Source organism: Physeter macrocephalus, chromosome 11 (assembly GCF_002837175.3).
Source record: "Physeter macrocephalus isolate SW-GA chromosome 11, ASM283717v5, whole genome shotgun sequence".
NCBI classification, from domain to species: Eukaryota; Metazoa; Chordata; class Mammalia; order Artiodactyla; family Physeteridae; genus Physeter; species Physeter macrocephalus.
Window position 1 is genome coordinate 157,274,801 of NC_041224.1, and position 16,398 is coordinate 157,291,198.

The 16,398-nt window shown below is 41.2% G+C and overlaps 1 protein-coding gene across 3 annotated transcripts in view; it reads right to left on the bottom strand.

Moving 5' to 3' along the window:
• Positions 1-5,108: 5,108 nt before the first annotated feature.
• SPTLC2 (serine palmitoyltransferase long chain base subunit 2) overlaps positions 5,109-16,398 on the bottom strand; it is a 122,869-nt gene continuing 111,579 nt past the window's right edge. For 2 of the 3 annotated variants that reach the window (XM_024134240.3, XM_055088651.1), the window contains exon 12: positions 9,858-10,225. In XM_024134240.3, coding sequence (XP_023990008.1) covers positions 10,106-10,225 — 120 coding nt within the window. In that variant the 3' untranslated portion in view covers positions 9,858-10,105. Of the gene's footprint in view, positions 6,882-9,857; positions 10,226-16,398 lie in introns of those variants that run through there. The other variant, XR_003682094.2, reaches the window with a different exon arrangement.

The window sequence follows — 16,398 nt, forward strand, 5'->3', positions numbered from 1 at the left end:
TCCTCTCTCTCTTTTCTCTCTCTCCTCTCCTCTCTTCTCTCTCTCTTCTCTCTCTCCTCTCTCTCTCTTCTCCCTCCCTCCCTCTCTCTCTCCCTCTCTCTCTCTCTCTCTGGCCCGGCGTTGGCGCCCCAGCTGCTCTCGGGTCGGCGCTCGGGATGTTCCCCGCCCTCCCCGGAGGGGTGGCCCCTCGCGCTCCCGGACAAGTCTTGGCCGAGCAGGCGGCTCCCTTTGATCTGGCCGCCTCCCAGCCCTGAGTGCCCGTCGCTGTCGCCGGCGCAGCCCCAAGCGAATTCCTCTTCGGGGAAAGTCGCAGCCCGCCTGCCGGCGCTCTCCAGTCCAGCTATGCGACTCCTGCGGGGTCCTGAGGGCGACGCCGGGGCTCACCGACCGCCAGAGCCTCGCGGGCGAGGGACGCGCCGCAGCCCAACGCGGGAGCCTTCAGCTCTTGGGCAAATGTGCACCAAGGTAGGTTGGCCTGGGGAGGAAGGCCTGGAAATAACTCCCCCAAGACTCTTCCAGCTCCCCTGCTGGAGGTGGAGACTCGAAAAAACACCTGCCACTCTGCACCCAATTTCCCCCGGGTGTTCAGCACTTCAAGAGCCAGGAGAGAGCTGAGACTCAGATGTGAGGATAAAGTCCCAGAAGGACAGCCGCTAGCCATATTTGAAGGAGTGGTCAGAAGATCCTGCCCTGCCACTGGGTGTCACCTAGTTTCATCCTGGGTAAAACAGTGGGGCCACCCACTCCCTCCAGAGGGACACTCGTGCAGGGATCCTTCCGTGTAGGGCGTGCGGTCATGAAATAAAACCTCAGCTTATGATAATGATCAGGAACTATGAATGGCAGCGACGATTTTCATGGCTGGGGGCTGTTAGGCACTGTGAGCTCCGTGACCCAGGGCAGGTGGGGTGGGGTTTGGACAGGTAGGTGAGGAGCAGTCAGAAGGCATTATTAGGAAGATGACTACACAGGGGCCATATGGAGGAACACAAAGGCTGCCTGGTTTCTGGGCAGGGACAGCAGATCCCTGGAGGTGCTGGGAAAGCAGATCCCTGGAGGTGCTGGGAAGGATGCCAGAAACCTGGCCATAGGGTAAAATTTGGAATCTGGGTTTAGCCTTAGAAACTCTTAGGAGACTGGGCACATTTCTGAGAAACCATTCCTATCCCCAACAGCACTGCCCAGGACTCTGCAGTTTTTTTTAAAAAAAATAAATTTATTTATTTTTGGCTGCATTGGGTCTTCGTTGCTGCGTGCGGGCTTTTCTCTAGTTGCGTCGAGAGGGGCTACTTTTTGTTGCGGTGCGCGGGCTTCTCATTGCGGTGGCTTCTCTTTTTGTGGAGCACAGGCTCTAGGCACACGGGCTCAGTAGTTGTGGCATGGGGCTCCCCCTCGCCGGCTCTAGAGCACAGGCTCAGTAGTTGTGGCGCACGGGCTTCGTTGTTACGCGGCATGTGAAATCTTCCTGGACCAGGGCTTGAACCCATGTCCCCGGCATTGGCGGGCGGATTCTTAACCACTGCGCCACCAGGGAAGTCCTTCTGCAGTGTTTTGAATAGTGCATCACAAGGGTTAGTTACATTGCCCGTCTGGAGTCCGCCACAGGGGTTTGAACCCTGCTTCTATCATTTACTAAGAAGGTGATATTATTGGGAAAATTCTTTGACCCCTTGGTGGGTGCTTTTGTCATCTGTAAAAGTGTGGGGTGTAGGGAGGGGCTACCCACCTCACAGGTGTGAGGAGTAAATAAGAATCTAAGGACTTATATTAGGATGAACTACATGAAGTTGCCACTTCTGGGTCAAAAGGGTCAAATGTTGGCAATTTCATGTGGTTCAGCCTAATAAGATGCCTGGTACATGGTAAACACTCAAATATTAGCCCAAAGAAACCTAGCATTTGAGCAACCTGCTACGCCATATTGCTTTTACTAAATGCGAGGCCACTGTGTTGTTTTATAGGATTTTTTTTTTTGTAAAACTATTTTCACATCCAGTCGAATATTTTATCTTTTCATCAAACTTTTGCACCTTCCCCCAGATTAAACATGGAGTTTGAAAATAAGGAATTCATTCATTCGTGTGTATCTCTCTCCAAGTCAGTAACTACTGCTAATGGGAGCCCTTCTCCCCCTTACCTGGACAGCTATAATAGCCTCCCGCTTAGTCCTGCTATATCTACTCGTTCTCACTCTATCCTCCCCAAATGCTGTTGGTGATTCTTTTCTTTTTTAAATCAACTTTATTGAGATATAACTTACATACAATAAACACACCTATTTTAATTGTACAGTTCAATGAGTTTTGACAAATGTATACATCCAGGTAACCACCACCACCATCATGACTTAGAAATTTCTCATCACTCCAATATCCTTCTGTGCACTGCAGGAAAAATAAATATGCTTCAGTGGAAAATAATGCATTGTGTACATACAGTGCATCCTTTTGAGTTATCTGATTCTAGTCTTTCATTGTCTTGGTGCTGTTTTACAACTTTGTAGGTTGTAGGTAACAAATAGCAAAGCAAAATACTTCTTGTCTATATAAATGCAAATTCTGTCCTGTTCTGTGGAGGTTCAATTGACCTCTCTCCCCCAGTGTGGAAGAAATCAGTTTTGTCTTCATTTGTACATTCACTTCATCATTCCTGATCTATAAAGTTTGTTTTTCAATATCTCCTTTGAATTGGCTGTAATACCCTTAACAGTTTTCTCATTAATGAGTTAAATAAAATCTTTCATTTTTACATCTATAAGAGAGTCATGATTTTATTTGTTTTTGAAAATTATCTTTTAACAGCCCCTTTGCACAGTTAATCCCTACCTCCCTACCCTTGGCTCCTGGCAAGCACTTCTCCACTCTGTCATCATAGGTTAGTCTTGCCTTTTTAGAAGTTTGTATCCGTGTAGTCACATTCATGTATTCTTTTGTTTGGCTTCTTTCTTTGAGCATGGTTTTGAGGTTCATCCATCTAGTTGTAGGTGTCAGTAATTTGTTCCTTTTCACAGCTGAGTAGTATTCATCATATGACCATTCTGCTGCTTTTCCCATTAACTATGATAGCATTTGGATTGTTTCCAGTTTGGGGCTATTATGAATAAAGGAGCTATGAATATTCAAGTGCCAATTCTCTTGTGGACATGCTTTCACTTCTCTTGGGTGAAATTGTGTCAAAAACCTTCCAAATTGTTTTCTCCAATGACTGTACCATTTTGCTTTCCCACCTTTGTCAACACTTGATATTGTAATTTTTTGTAGTAGTAGTCTTTTATTTACTTATTTATTTATTTTTGACTGTATTGGGTCTTCGTTTCTGTGTGAGGGCTTTCTCTAGTTGCAGCAAGCGGGGGCCACTCTTCATCGCGGTGCGCGGGCCTCAAGCGGGGGCCACTCTTCATCGCGGTGCGCGGGCCTCTTCACTATCGTGGCCTCTCTTGTTGCGGAGCACAGCCTCCAGACGCGCAGGCTCAGTAGTTGTGGCTCACGGGCCTAGTTGCTCCGCGGCATGTGGGATCTTCCCAGACCAGGGCTCGAACCCGTGTCCTCTGCATTAGCGGGCAGATTCTCAACCACTGCGCCACCAGGGAAGCCCTGTAATTCTTTTTATATTTAGCCATTCTAGAGGCTGGGTAGTAGAATCTTATTGCAATTTTAATTGGCCTTTCCTTAATGACCAATGATATTGAGCATTTTTGCATGTTTATTGGCCTTTAGTATACTTCCTTTTGTGAAGTGTCTGTTCAAATCTCCTGCCAATTTTTAATTTAATCTTGCCTTATTGAGCTTTAAGGATTCTTTATATATTCTAAATAGAGAGCCTTTGTCAGATATATGTACTGTGGATATTTTATCCCAGTCTGCAAACTACACTGTCTTCTGAAATTTTCATTTTGATGAAGTCCAGTTTATCAGTTTTTTTCAGTCATGCTTTTTGTCTGAAGAAATCATTGCCACCCAACCCAAAGTCACCGATTTTCTCCAAAAAGTTTTCATATTTATTTTTTATGCTCAGTTCTATGATTTGTTTTGAGTCAACTGTGGTATGTGATGTAAGGTTGAAGGTCCTTTCCCCATTGAATTAACTTGGCACTTCTGTCAAAAATCAGCTAACCATACACGTGTGGGTCTATTTCTGGACTCCCTATTCTGTTTTATTGTTCTATATGACTAATCTAATGCCAGTTGCAGTCTTGGTTACTGTAGCTTTGTACAAAGTTTTGAAATCAGGTAGTATAAGTTTCTTTACAAAATTGTTTTGACTATTCTAGGTCCTTTGCATTTCCACATAAATTTTATCAACTTGTCATTGTCTACAAAAAAGCATGCTAATGGGTATTTTTTTTTAATTTAAAAAAATTTATCTTATTTATTTTTGGCTGCATTGGGTCTTTGTTGCTGCGCATGGGCTTTCTCTAGTTGTGGCGAGCGGGGGCTACTCTTCATTGTGGTGCATGGGCTTCTCATTGCGGTGTCTTCTCTTGTTGTGGAGCACGGGCTCTAGGCACGCGGGCTTCACTAGTTGCGGCACGTGGGTTCAGTAGTCATGGTTCGCGGGCTCTAGAGCGCAGGCTCAGTAGTCGTGGCGCACGGGCCTAGTTGCTCCGCGGCATGTGGGGTCTTCCCGGACCAGGGCTCAAACTGTGTCCCCTGCATTGGCAGGCAGATTCTTAACCACTGCGCCACCAGCTAAGTCCCAAATGGGTATTTTTTTTTTAAATGCTTACAACTTTTCACTGGTTTTCCCCAGCGTGTAAGATAAAGTCACCCGGTGTGGCAGCCTCTACCGCCTCCTGGTGAGCCCCACTTCACCATTCTTGCGAGCATCAACCACACTCTTTCTTTCAGATCCTCCAATCCTTAGAAAAGCTTCCTCTATCACCTATCTAAACCAGACACCGGTTCCAATCTTATCAGGCTCTTTACCTCTCCTTCATGGCACTCAGCAGTGTCTAACATGACATATATGGTTCATGTGCCTACTTGTTTACAAAAGTAGGAACCATAACTTTCTGTTTGTTGCTGTTATTGGTAATGCTCAGTGCAGTGCCTGGCATGGAAACAGCACTCAGTATTTATTGGTTTAATAAATAAAGGCAGATACAGCTTTCAGAGTATTTTATTGGAACAAAACAATATATTTCATGGGATGATTCTTAAGTCATCTCAAGTAGTTCCCCTTCAGCTCTTAACAGGCACTCTCAAAATGGATACACCTCCCCCAACCCATCATTTATAGCTTGACAGTCATCCAACAACAACAGCAACGAAAAATCATCCGGCAAAAAAGGGAGATGGGGGGTGGGTGGGTAAGGGAGAGAGTGACATTTTAACACAATACTAAATTTTAAAAGGTTTTATTTATATTTCCCCTTCTCCTTCTCAGATTATATGAGCATTAAAGGACTGGAGAAGGGTTATCACAGCACCTCTTGCAAATTCCAGTTTACAGGAATGAAAAAATATGGGCCAACAAAATAAGATCTCGGCTCTCCATAAGATATTTCTCTATTCTTATTTTATCTCTTTCCCCCTTCTCTTAATGTTAGCTACCTTTATCCAGAGAGGGATCATCAAGACTGTTGGCATGCTGGCTGACATGGTGATCTCACTAGGATCCTGTGAAGAACCATCCAGGATGCTTTTTATCGTTCCAACCATCAACACCACTGAGGTAACAAGACCTAACATCAAGGGTGAAGACAAGTCACCACTCCCCCCTAGTCAGTGATATGTCCCACACTTCCTTGGAAGGCCTGGGCCAAACGACAAAGCTTTGCACAAGAAACTCGGCAACTGTGTTGGAAAAAGCAGACACTGAGTGGGCTTAAGGCTCCTTGTGTATGGAAGGATCCACTATCCATGCAGACAGCAACAAGGCAGGACACTTGGCACATCAGGGCACTGCTCTGATTTTTACCTTTCATTCAATCTCCCCATAACTGCTCCAAAAGAACAGAGCTTTTGGTGTGCTTCATTAAAAACACAGTAAAGGCAGTTTAAGAGCCACTAAATTCTTTATGGTCAGTTTAATAAGCTCATCATACCACAAAAAATCACAAGTTTATAAGGCCATTTATCACATGTACTACACAGTAAACGAGACCCTGCCCACAGCTCCCCCAAGTCAGTCCCAAGGATGACTGGGAATGTGATACCTCAGACTCAGCAGAGACATCAGAATAAACATTTCCAATAAGGGCTCGAGCTAGCCCCTTCGGTTTCCTCCCTAGAAAAGGCTCAATCTATAGCAAGAGGTGCTTAGAAAACAGAAGTCACTAGAAATGACAAAAGGGGCAACAGCATTTTCTACACATTAAAAGCAAAGGGATCAATGGCTAGTCCTGGCATTTCCTCTGTATGATAAGGGAGGAAGCCAGCCTTCTAACCCAGCTATCTGGGCACATGGCAAATGGCTAGGAGCCTGAACACTGCATTTCATGTGGATAAAGCTGAAGAGAGAGTGGACAAGGTTTTCTTTACGTGGAAGGTGTTTTAATTAACTGGCTTAACGGATTAAGCAAACAGCTGCTCAAGAGCCAAGAAGAATCCTTTGATTTTCGTAACTCCCCCTTCGTAACTCCTTTGGGCTAAGATGATTTTACCTGTGTGAAGTACTCAACAGTGCTTGACCTTCATGAAAGTGGACAGAAGGAAAACCACAACTTTCCCATTTTTTCTAACCACATGGGTTATAGCAAGTACAGATTAAAACCTATTCTGGCTTACCTAGAACACCAGGAAAGACACCCTGGGAATTAGGGCACAGCAATTCTTTATACAAGAGAACCAGGAGGGACCTCCCTGGCGGTTCAGTGGTTAAGACGCCGCGCTTCCACTGCAGGGGGCGCGGGTTTGATCCGTGGTCGGGGAACTAGGATCCTGTATGCCACGTGGCACAGCCAAAAAAAAAAAAAAAAGAGAGAGAGAGAGAACCAAGAGATAGTCAATTGTATTTAACCTTTTCTAGGTGGTTTTGCCACAAATTCATACAAAACAAGAACCCATATCCTCTTTCTTCACTGCCTATGACATGACTAGAAGTTCTGTGCTGCTGCCCAATCCAGTATGACGAGGGACCAGAGATCCTCATCAATTTGGAAAGAGGCACATGGGGGAAGAAATAGGGCCTTGGCCTCTGAAAGGGCATCAGGCAAACACGCAGCCCTTAGTAGTTGTGTCGGGATATTTCTGTTCACCTTCCATGACTACATGAGGAAGAGGGGTGCCTGACCATCTGAAATCCTCACCCTATCACGAAAGTTTAAGATAGTGACGAGAAGTTCTTCAAACAAGCAAACAGTACTCTGGGCTCTGGAGACCAGAATGTTTTTTTAAAGGGAAAAAATTTTCCAAAGCAAAGAGAAAAGTTTAGTGCTTCAAAGACCCTGCCCCTGAACATTCTCTTTCAATGCTCTAGAATGTACGCCATATTCTACAGTAAGGCTTTTAAACTAAAGGTGGGAGGAGAATCTGCCACTGCCACTTGATCCATTCTTTGGGTGTGATTTTGATGTCCCCTAGTTATAAACTTCCTGGTTTCTGATGTGATCTGCAGAAAAAGGTTGTATAAACCTGAAATGGATGAAGACAAAGCTAAATAAAAAGAGGGATGAGAAAAAGTAATAAGGATTAGTCACACCTCTGTCGACTAACTCTGATGATCAGCCTTGGTAGTAATGGTTAGCTGATGCCTGTTTGAATCCCATCAGATTCTTGAAGTAGGCTGTGTTAAACCATGTACTAAACAATACTTATTTGTCCCAGATTTCTACTCATTCCCAATGACAGTATTTATATACACTTGTGTTTCCCCAAGTGCTTGGTTAAGTAATGATATTTGTGATACGACTGGACCCTAGATTTGTAATACAGTTTCAAGAAGAGACAACCAGTGTGTGTAATGTTTTATCCTCTAGAAAGTAGAGGTCCTAGAGAGATCACAGGAGTTTTCTCTCTTCAAAATAAATCTGTAACTTAACTGCATTTATCCTGAAATAACTGCATAGCAAAGTGATATATATATATATATTTAAATGCCCATATTAACTGACATTTTAAGTTGCAGTGACTTCATGCAAGCCAAAATAAAAGACTGGCCATTAAGTGCATTGCTTTAAGTTTGTGACTTCTGCAAACCCTACATCACTAACTAGTAACTGAAGTGCAAAAGCTCTCTGGTTCTAATGGGGTTCTATGGTGAGGACCTAGATGTGCAGGAAAGGTTAGTAATGTATTTTATTTTTACAGGACTAATTACTTAGTTACCACAATCTTTTTTACTTCAACTTGTACATGCTAAATGCAGTCCCTGCATCTCTACTTGGTTCTTTTCACTTTTTTCTATTCTTTAAAAAATTAAAATAAAACCTTGGAATATTTCAAGGGCTTAAGGCTCTCAGATGCTGAGAGTGACCAAAGATAACTTAAGACATGAAAACAAAACTTCACAAACAATAGCATTGCTTACATCCTCCACTACATGTATCTGCACAAAAATACCACAGCTGATGACAAGATGCCCAGGAGAATTTGGACTGAAAATTTTTACCAATAAAAGGAGTGATTTCAAAAATAGAGATGTACAAAACTACTTTCACACAATGTTTTTCCATTCTGTTCCCAGTCTTCCCCTATAATACCTGATGGCTACTAAAAGACAAGCTGATCTTGGGTATAAAAAAAGTCAAAAGTTCTCTTCACTTAAGCTTTGGTCAACAGGAGAAAGTAAGAAATTTAACATGGTGATTTTCAGATTTGCTCTTTGGTCAAGCAGTATAAAGCTCGCTGAAAGAAATCCCCTTACTTGGTACGAAAACAGAGTCAAAATAGAGGATCCCAGTTTACCAAAAATTAAGTGTTCAGAATTTCTCAGGGAAAAAATAAGGGGTAATGGAAGGAGATGGAGCCCCTAAAAGCCCCCAGATGCCAGGTTAGAACCGCATTAGGACATCAAGAATAAAAGAGAAATATCACTCAGAGTGATATTTAAATGGGTCATCTTCTAAAAAGGGTAAGTTAATAACCTTTCATCCTTAAATTAGGAACATGACAAATGATTTCTGAGCGGAGGATTTACCAACATTCTCCTTCATCAGTTGAAATCCTAATATGGACCCAAACCCAGGCAGAAGCTGTCATAATTGTGAAAAGTAGAAAACAGTCAGAAGGAAACCACAGACATTCTACAAGGAGCAATCACCCCTTTCCCCACCACCCCTGCCCTCTCACCCGAGCAGGAGGGCGTATAAGTCTGTGGAGCAGCTTTGTACACAGAATAGTGCGCTGTGAGTCGGCTTCGGCACCGAGGTCTGACCAGGGGGGGATGTGGGTGCTTTTAAAACCATTTAAGTGTTTTAAACAGGGGGTGGGAGTGTTAGATTCCAGCTTGGGAAGAACCCAGAAACTGGACATACCCTCAGATGGTGACCATTACAAAGAAACATTTGATGGTGAAGGAAGGTATCATCTGGTGACCAGAACAAAATGGAATAAGACCAAACCTTGGAGGCTCCTGGCCAGGGAGGGATATACAATGAGGGGGAGTTTCAGCAATGTTAGTGTTTACTACTTTTCTTAAATGGCTAAACTTAAGACACATTAAAACGCTTTGGTTGATTACGTGACTGGTTAAACAAGGATTCCAAGGCTGGCAACCTCTGAGACCTGGACTGGAAGTAAGTGGAAGGCACTTGCTCCCCAGGAAGGAGGGCCAGGTGAGTCTCAAGGCTGTAGTGCCAGGGCCAGCAGGAGCTTTGGATGGGCCCACGTCTGTGAGGCGGCTGGGAGAGGAAAATGGTCTGCATGGTTAGCCAGAGACAGGGTAGGGTCAGTGTGATTTCACAAGTAGAATAGTTATAAAATAAAACATTTTTTTAATGGACAAAAAAGCAAAGTGAGTCACCTCTTTTTTTAAAGGTGATGTAGCAAAGGAAGGATGTGAAGCAGTTTTTCACTATTTACAAAATATCATTTAGAGTGGAGGTGGCCACCATCAGTAGTTGAGGAAATCTCTTGCACAAGAAGTGTGGTTCCTGCAACTGGACTGGAAAGGCCACACACACTCCTGGGTGAGGGAGAGTTCCTTTAGGGGAGCACCAAAAGGCTCAGTCTTCTGTTTCTTCATATGTAGTCTCGTCAAAGGGCCTGTCCAATAGAGGTACTGACCGATGACGGGAATACTTCAGGTGCAATAGGTCCCCGACTTCATCTATCTCCTTTAAAGCCTAAAATATACAAGACAGAGCAGAGGGTAGTCAGAGCCAGGAGGAGGAAGACATACTTGGTGCTTTATTTTTCTAAAAACAATCATGGCAAGATTATCCTGTGGTGGGACCATGTCGGATGCATTTACTCTGAGCAGACTAGAGTCTAGCAATGGAAAGAGCTGCTTTTTGAGCAAGGACATCAGGCTGACCATGAAGAACAGGTTGTGAAGAGCAGGGATGCAGAATAAAGGGTATAATTCATCAAAATAGGACATGCTTAGACTTCCCTGGTGACGCAGTGGTTAAGAATCCGCCTGCCAATGCAGGGGACATAGGTTCGAGCCCTGGTCCAGGAAGATCCCACATGCCGCGAAGCAACTAAGCCTGTGTACCACAACTACTGAGCCTGTGCTCTAGAGCCCAAGAGCCACAAGTACTGAGCTCGTGCGCCACAACTACTGAAGCCCGCACGCCTAGAGCTGGTGCTCCACAACAAGAGAAGCCACCACAATGAGAAGCCCGCGCACCGCAACAAAGAGTAGCCCCCGCCTGCCACAACTAGAGAAAGCCTGCGCGCAGCAATGAAGACCCAGCGCAGCCATCAATCAATCAATCAATCAATCAATATTTTTAAAAAAGAGAAAGAGCATTTCAATATTTTAAAAAAATATATGACATGCTTGGAAGAAGAAGGAATATGTATCCTGAATTTTCCAGGCTGGCTATAATTTGTCATTTCTCCTTTTACCCTCCAGTACTTGCTCTTTCTGTTATCACACTACCAAAAAAGTGATGAGAAGTCTGCATTGGGATTCTTCCTAGATGCAAGATGAAGAGAGTCCCCAAAGTGGGCTGCTGTGCAGACTTAGTAAGAAAAAGTGGAAGCCAGCAAGGAAAGAAACAGAGCCAGCATTTAAACTCAGGTTTGATTTTAAACCCCCAAATCCTACCACTGAGAGATTGTCTCTCCATCAAAACTCTATCTCAGTATAACTTTTTTTTTCTATAAAACTTGCTCTTGTAACCCTTTAGAAAATGTCAGCGAAATGAAGAACCCAAACATGGTCTAAATATTCAGATTTCCTTTAGTTATTTGGGAAATCTAAGTTTTAAATGTACGCAATGCTCTACCAGTCTGGCATTGGAACCTAGAGCACATGCTGTGGCTGGAGGTAACGTTGTAAGGCGGCAAGTTTACCGTGTCCATAATCTGTACGTGGAGTTGTCAAAACGGATATGAGGATGATCTCCGTTGATGCCATGGCTGTCATGGTACCAGGTAACTTGGAAGATGCATTTAAGTTCAGTAACTCAGCTGAAATCACTTGATCATTTTGTGCCAAGATATGCTGTTGGTGCCTGATAGGGATTAGTCTCTTTTTTTTAGGTACCCTGTTCTCCTGCCATAAATTGTGAATGATTTGTGAGAAGTGCAAGCCATGTTTATCCTGAATTTTGACCTAATAATTTGTAGTATTAATCATATGCATGTAGCTCTCTGTGTGCCACATGGTCTTCATTTATGCCAGGTAAACTGTATTTGAACTACGTGCAGGCAGCTTTGTTTTAATCTGCTTGGCTACCTGTGTGGCTGCTTTAAAAATCCTTTTGTTCAGATATTTAAGAGCCAAAATCGTTCCATTCCATTTGAAATGTATTCATTTAGTCCTCCTCCTTTCCCCAGTTCCTTTCCTCTTACTCCATGAACTTTAAAACAAAAAACAAAACTGAAAGCAGCACGTGCATTCAGGTATTAAGAGTACTGCCAGTGTTTCTTCTTTATGCTGTAAGCAAGGGAGCTTATTAGATGTTATTTCATTAATTTATGCCTGAATTTGAAAAATTATTTCTGGCTTTCTCCATGGCCTCCTGTAACAAGTAGGAGTTGTATACGTAGATTACTTTCAGCATTGGGCACTGAATTAGGACAGTCCTCATCTCATTGCTTGGCCCCTCAAGCAACCTAGCTAAAAGGTGCTGATATTTTATTTAGTACTGCCAACTTCAAGTGATTCAAATATCTTGCTTTCTGAACCAAGATATATTTATAGTTCATTTTGGGGTTTTTATGCCCAAGGAGGATTCTGCATTCCAGCATTAAATCTGCTTATTTTAAAAACTTTTATGAAAAGCAACAGCTGGAATATACTCCGAGACTTAAAAAGAAATGCCTGATTTAAAGCAAATAGGTTATGATGAAGTATATAAAAGTTTTTTACCCTCTCAAGACTGCTATTTTCTTTATTTGCTAGATTTCTTTAAACTTTTAAGAGGGCTATAACAGTTGCTGCTAGTATTTTGTTTAGGGTTCCACCAGTATTTAGTTTTTACATCATCCTAATGTATAGTTTCAAGTCTTACTAGACAATCTGAATTCCACTACATTTCTCTTTGGCTCCAACATTCCATTTAGCTTGACCAGTCTCATTTAACATGTGTTTGTTGGAGGTCATTAATGTTACTTGTACAATGCTGTCACTGTGTGACATCCATATGAATTTTGGTGTATATCACATTGCATTCAATCAGCTGTGATTATGCTTAGAAATACTATAGTAAGTAGATGCAGTGTGAATTTATTCCATTAACAGTACGTAAGTCAGTGGCTTAAATGTGATTATGGTCCTGCAAGGTGATACTTGCTAAAATTTCTAAACTTTTTTTTGTTGTAACTGAATTATTTTTTAAAAATTTATAAAGCTGGAAATGATCAAATGCTGCTTTTTTTTCATTGTCAACAGTGGTGTGTCATTTTATGTATGTTCCTAATGCTTATGGAACGCTCCCAAAATAAAGTTATTCAAAAAGAGAAAAAAAAAACAACAAAAAAAAACTTGCTCTTTTATTTTTCAAATATGTTTCTTATAAAAATTAAAACACTAAGACAAGTGATGAAAAGTCTCTTCCTGATTGCAATACTAGCCCTACCTGGTAATCTGTGTATGGTTTCTCACATGTACTTAAAAACAAACAAACAAAACTCAACTCCTGGTTGAAGTATACATACATACAGCAAAGTACACAAATCACAGTTCTCACAGTTAACTTTCCAAAAAGCAGCACACAGAGAGTCAGAATAGAGAATGACAATATAAGAAAGGGATATGTGTTCAGAATTTCTTAGAAAATATTTAATGGAAGGACAAGGAAATTCCAAGCCCCAGATACGTCTCAGAGAAATCCACGGAAGACAGCAAAAATTTTGGAATCCTAGACTCTAAGGCTTTCTAATAAAAGCACCTGGCACAGGTCACAGAATGCATTTTCAGCTCATGGCAGCTCTCCAGCCCTGTTATTCACTCCCCAGGCACATGTGTATGTTGCCTAGTGGGTCTAATAGGCCTCAGCTCTGGAGACAATGGCTCTATCTAGGACACCATCGCATTAGACTAAGAAAGGGTAATGTGGGCAGTAGAAGCCCTATTGCCTAAGTGTGACTCTCCAAATTTCCATCACATCATATAAATCTTCTGTCCATTCTCATGGTTGTAATTTCATATGAAAATGTACATCTTCTAGTTCAGAAGAGGGAATCAGTTGATTATCAGTAAATAGACACATATACCTGTTCCTAAATTTAACTTTTAAAAAAATCAGTGTTTGTAGAGAGGAAAAAGAAACACCAATAAATAGTATTCCTTATTTATTCTAGCATAAGAAAAAAATACTCTTCACTCCAAATGTGAAAAATATAAAAAGCAAGTAAGAGCTGGACTTCAAAATATGCTATCAGAACAGTGGTACCTTTGAGAAGAGGTTTAATTAAAAGCTCCATATGGAAACAATTTAAGATTGAATTTCAGCTGAGCGAACCCATTAACTGTTTATTCCCCTGACCTCTGATACAGGATTTACTAATTCAAAACAATACATGACTTACTAAGATCACAAAGTAAAGGATATTCAGAAGAACATGATATTTTTCATCAATTAAAAAAGAAAATGAATAGAGACAGAAAAAAAGCCACAGTAGCCCAAAGGGATCTAGATAACAAGATTATGACTGATACCATACCAAATATCTCAGATGAATGGGTTTTATTTATATAAAAGGTAAAATTATGCGACTTCCCTGGTAATCCAGTGGTTAAGACTCTGTGCTTCCAATGCAGGGTGCCCGAGTTCAATCCCTGGATGGGGAACTAGATCCCACATGCCACAACTAAGAGCCCACATGCCACAACTAAACATCCCGTGTGCCGCAACTAAAGACTTGGTGCAGCCAAATAAATAAACAGTAAAAAGAAAAAAAAAATAAATAAGATAAAAATAAGATAAAAAAAAAGATAAAATTGTAACTAGAAACTGCTGGTCATGATGTGGGGTTACCTGGTTAGATTAGGAATAATGAAGCATTACAAGTACCAACTGTTAACAAGTAGTCTACACTTACACTGAACCTCCAGATCACAGGTTAAGATGGGTTCTTAGGGAAAAAAACATGTTAATTTAGGGTTGAGTATGGCCCTTGAATAAGAGAATATTCTAGGATAGTTGTGCACCCCTGAGCTAATAAGCTTGCTCTTCATCTTTTAAAAAATAATAGCTTTATTGAGATACAATTCACATGCCAAAAAATTCACCTTTTTAAAAGTTTACAATTCAGTGCTTCTGAGTATATTCAGAGTTGTACAACTTTCATCACTATCTAATTTTAAAGCATTATCACCTCAAAAAATAAACCCCATACTCATATCCTCATTCCTCCTTTCCCAGGCCCTGACAACCAGCAATCTATTTTCTGACCCAATGAATTTGTTTATTTCAGACATTTCATATAAATGTGGTCTTCTGTGTCTTCTTTCACTTAGCATAATGTTTTCAAGGCTCATCCATGTTGTAAGGGTACAAATTCATTCGTTTGCATGTGGTTATCCAGCTGTCTAGAACCACTGGTTGAAGAGACTATACTTTCCCCATTAACTAGTCTTAGCCCCTTGTTGAAAATCAATTAGCCATAGATGTTTGGGTTTATTTCTTGACTCTTAATTCTATTCCATTGGTCTATAAGTCTATCTTTATGCTAGTACTCTGCTGTTTCAATGACTGTAGCTTTGAAGTAAGTTTTAAAATCAGGAAATTTGAGTCCCCCAACTTCTATTTTCTTTTTCAACATTGTTTTGGCTATCTGGGGCCCCCTACAATTCCATATGAATTTGATGATCAGCTTTTCTACTTCTGCAAAAAAAAAAGCCATTGTAATTTTGATAGGGATTGCAATGGATCTACAGATCTTGCTGTACTCCATATTAACAATATTAAATCTTCCAGCCCATGAATATAGGATATCTTTCCATTTATTTAAATCTTCTTTCATTTCTTTCAGCAATGTTTCATAGAAATATGCAAGTCTTTCACCTCCCCTGGTTAAATTTATTCCTAGGTAGTATATTCTTTTGAATGCTGTCGTAAATGAAATATTAATTTCCTTTTCATGTGTTCATTGCCGGTGTATAGAAATACACTAATTTTTGTGTCTTTTACTCTGCAATTTTGCTTAATATATTTAATAGCTCTAGCAGATTAGTTTTTTGTGTGTGAATTGTATAGCATTTTCTATATACAGAATCATGTCATGGGGCCCATTAATAAATGAAAGTTCATTTTTATCTCATAATGTTCATGTTTACTTCCATAAAAAAAATCATACGACAAAATGACTTCAACAAAGCTGTGGTTTCAAAAAATGCACTTTATGCTTAAAAAAACCTAAATGGAAGGCAAAGTCAAATAATCCTGCAAGTGGATCTTATGAGAAAAATATTAGCACTCTCAACTGGTAAACATGTTTGTTGGCAACAGAAATCTAACAAGATATACTGGTTACATCTAAATTATTTCTCTCTTTTTTAAAAAAATTATTTATTTATTTGGCTGGGCCAGGTCTTTAGTTGTGGCACGCAGGATCTTCGTTGTAGCATGTGGGCTCTGAGTTGTGGCATGCTGGATCTAGTTCCCTGACCAGGGATTGAACCCAGGCCTGCTGCTTGGGAGTGTGGAGTCTTAACTGCTGGACCACCAGGGAAGTCCCTAAATGATTTCTTGAATGTGTACAGTTATCAGGAGTAAAAACTGTTAGAAAACACAGTGAATTACTATAGCCATTGCATTTAATGACACAGATATTTTTTAAAAGGTGTGCTGAAACTCCTAAACACCCAAATAAAGTAGAGTGGAAGAAAAGTTGATAT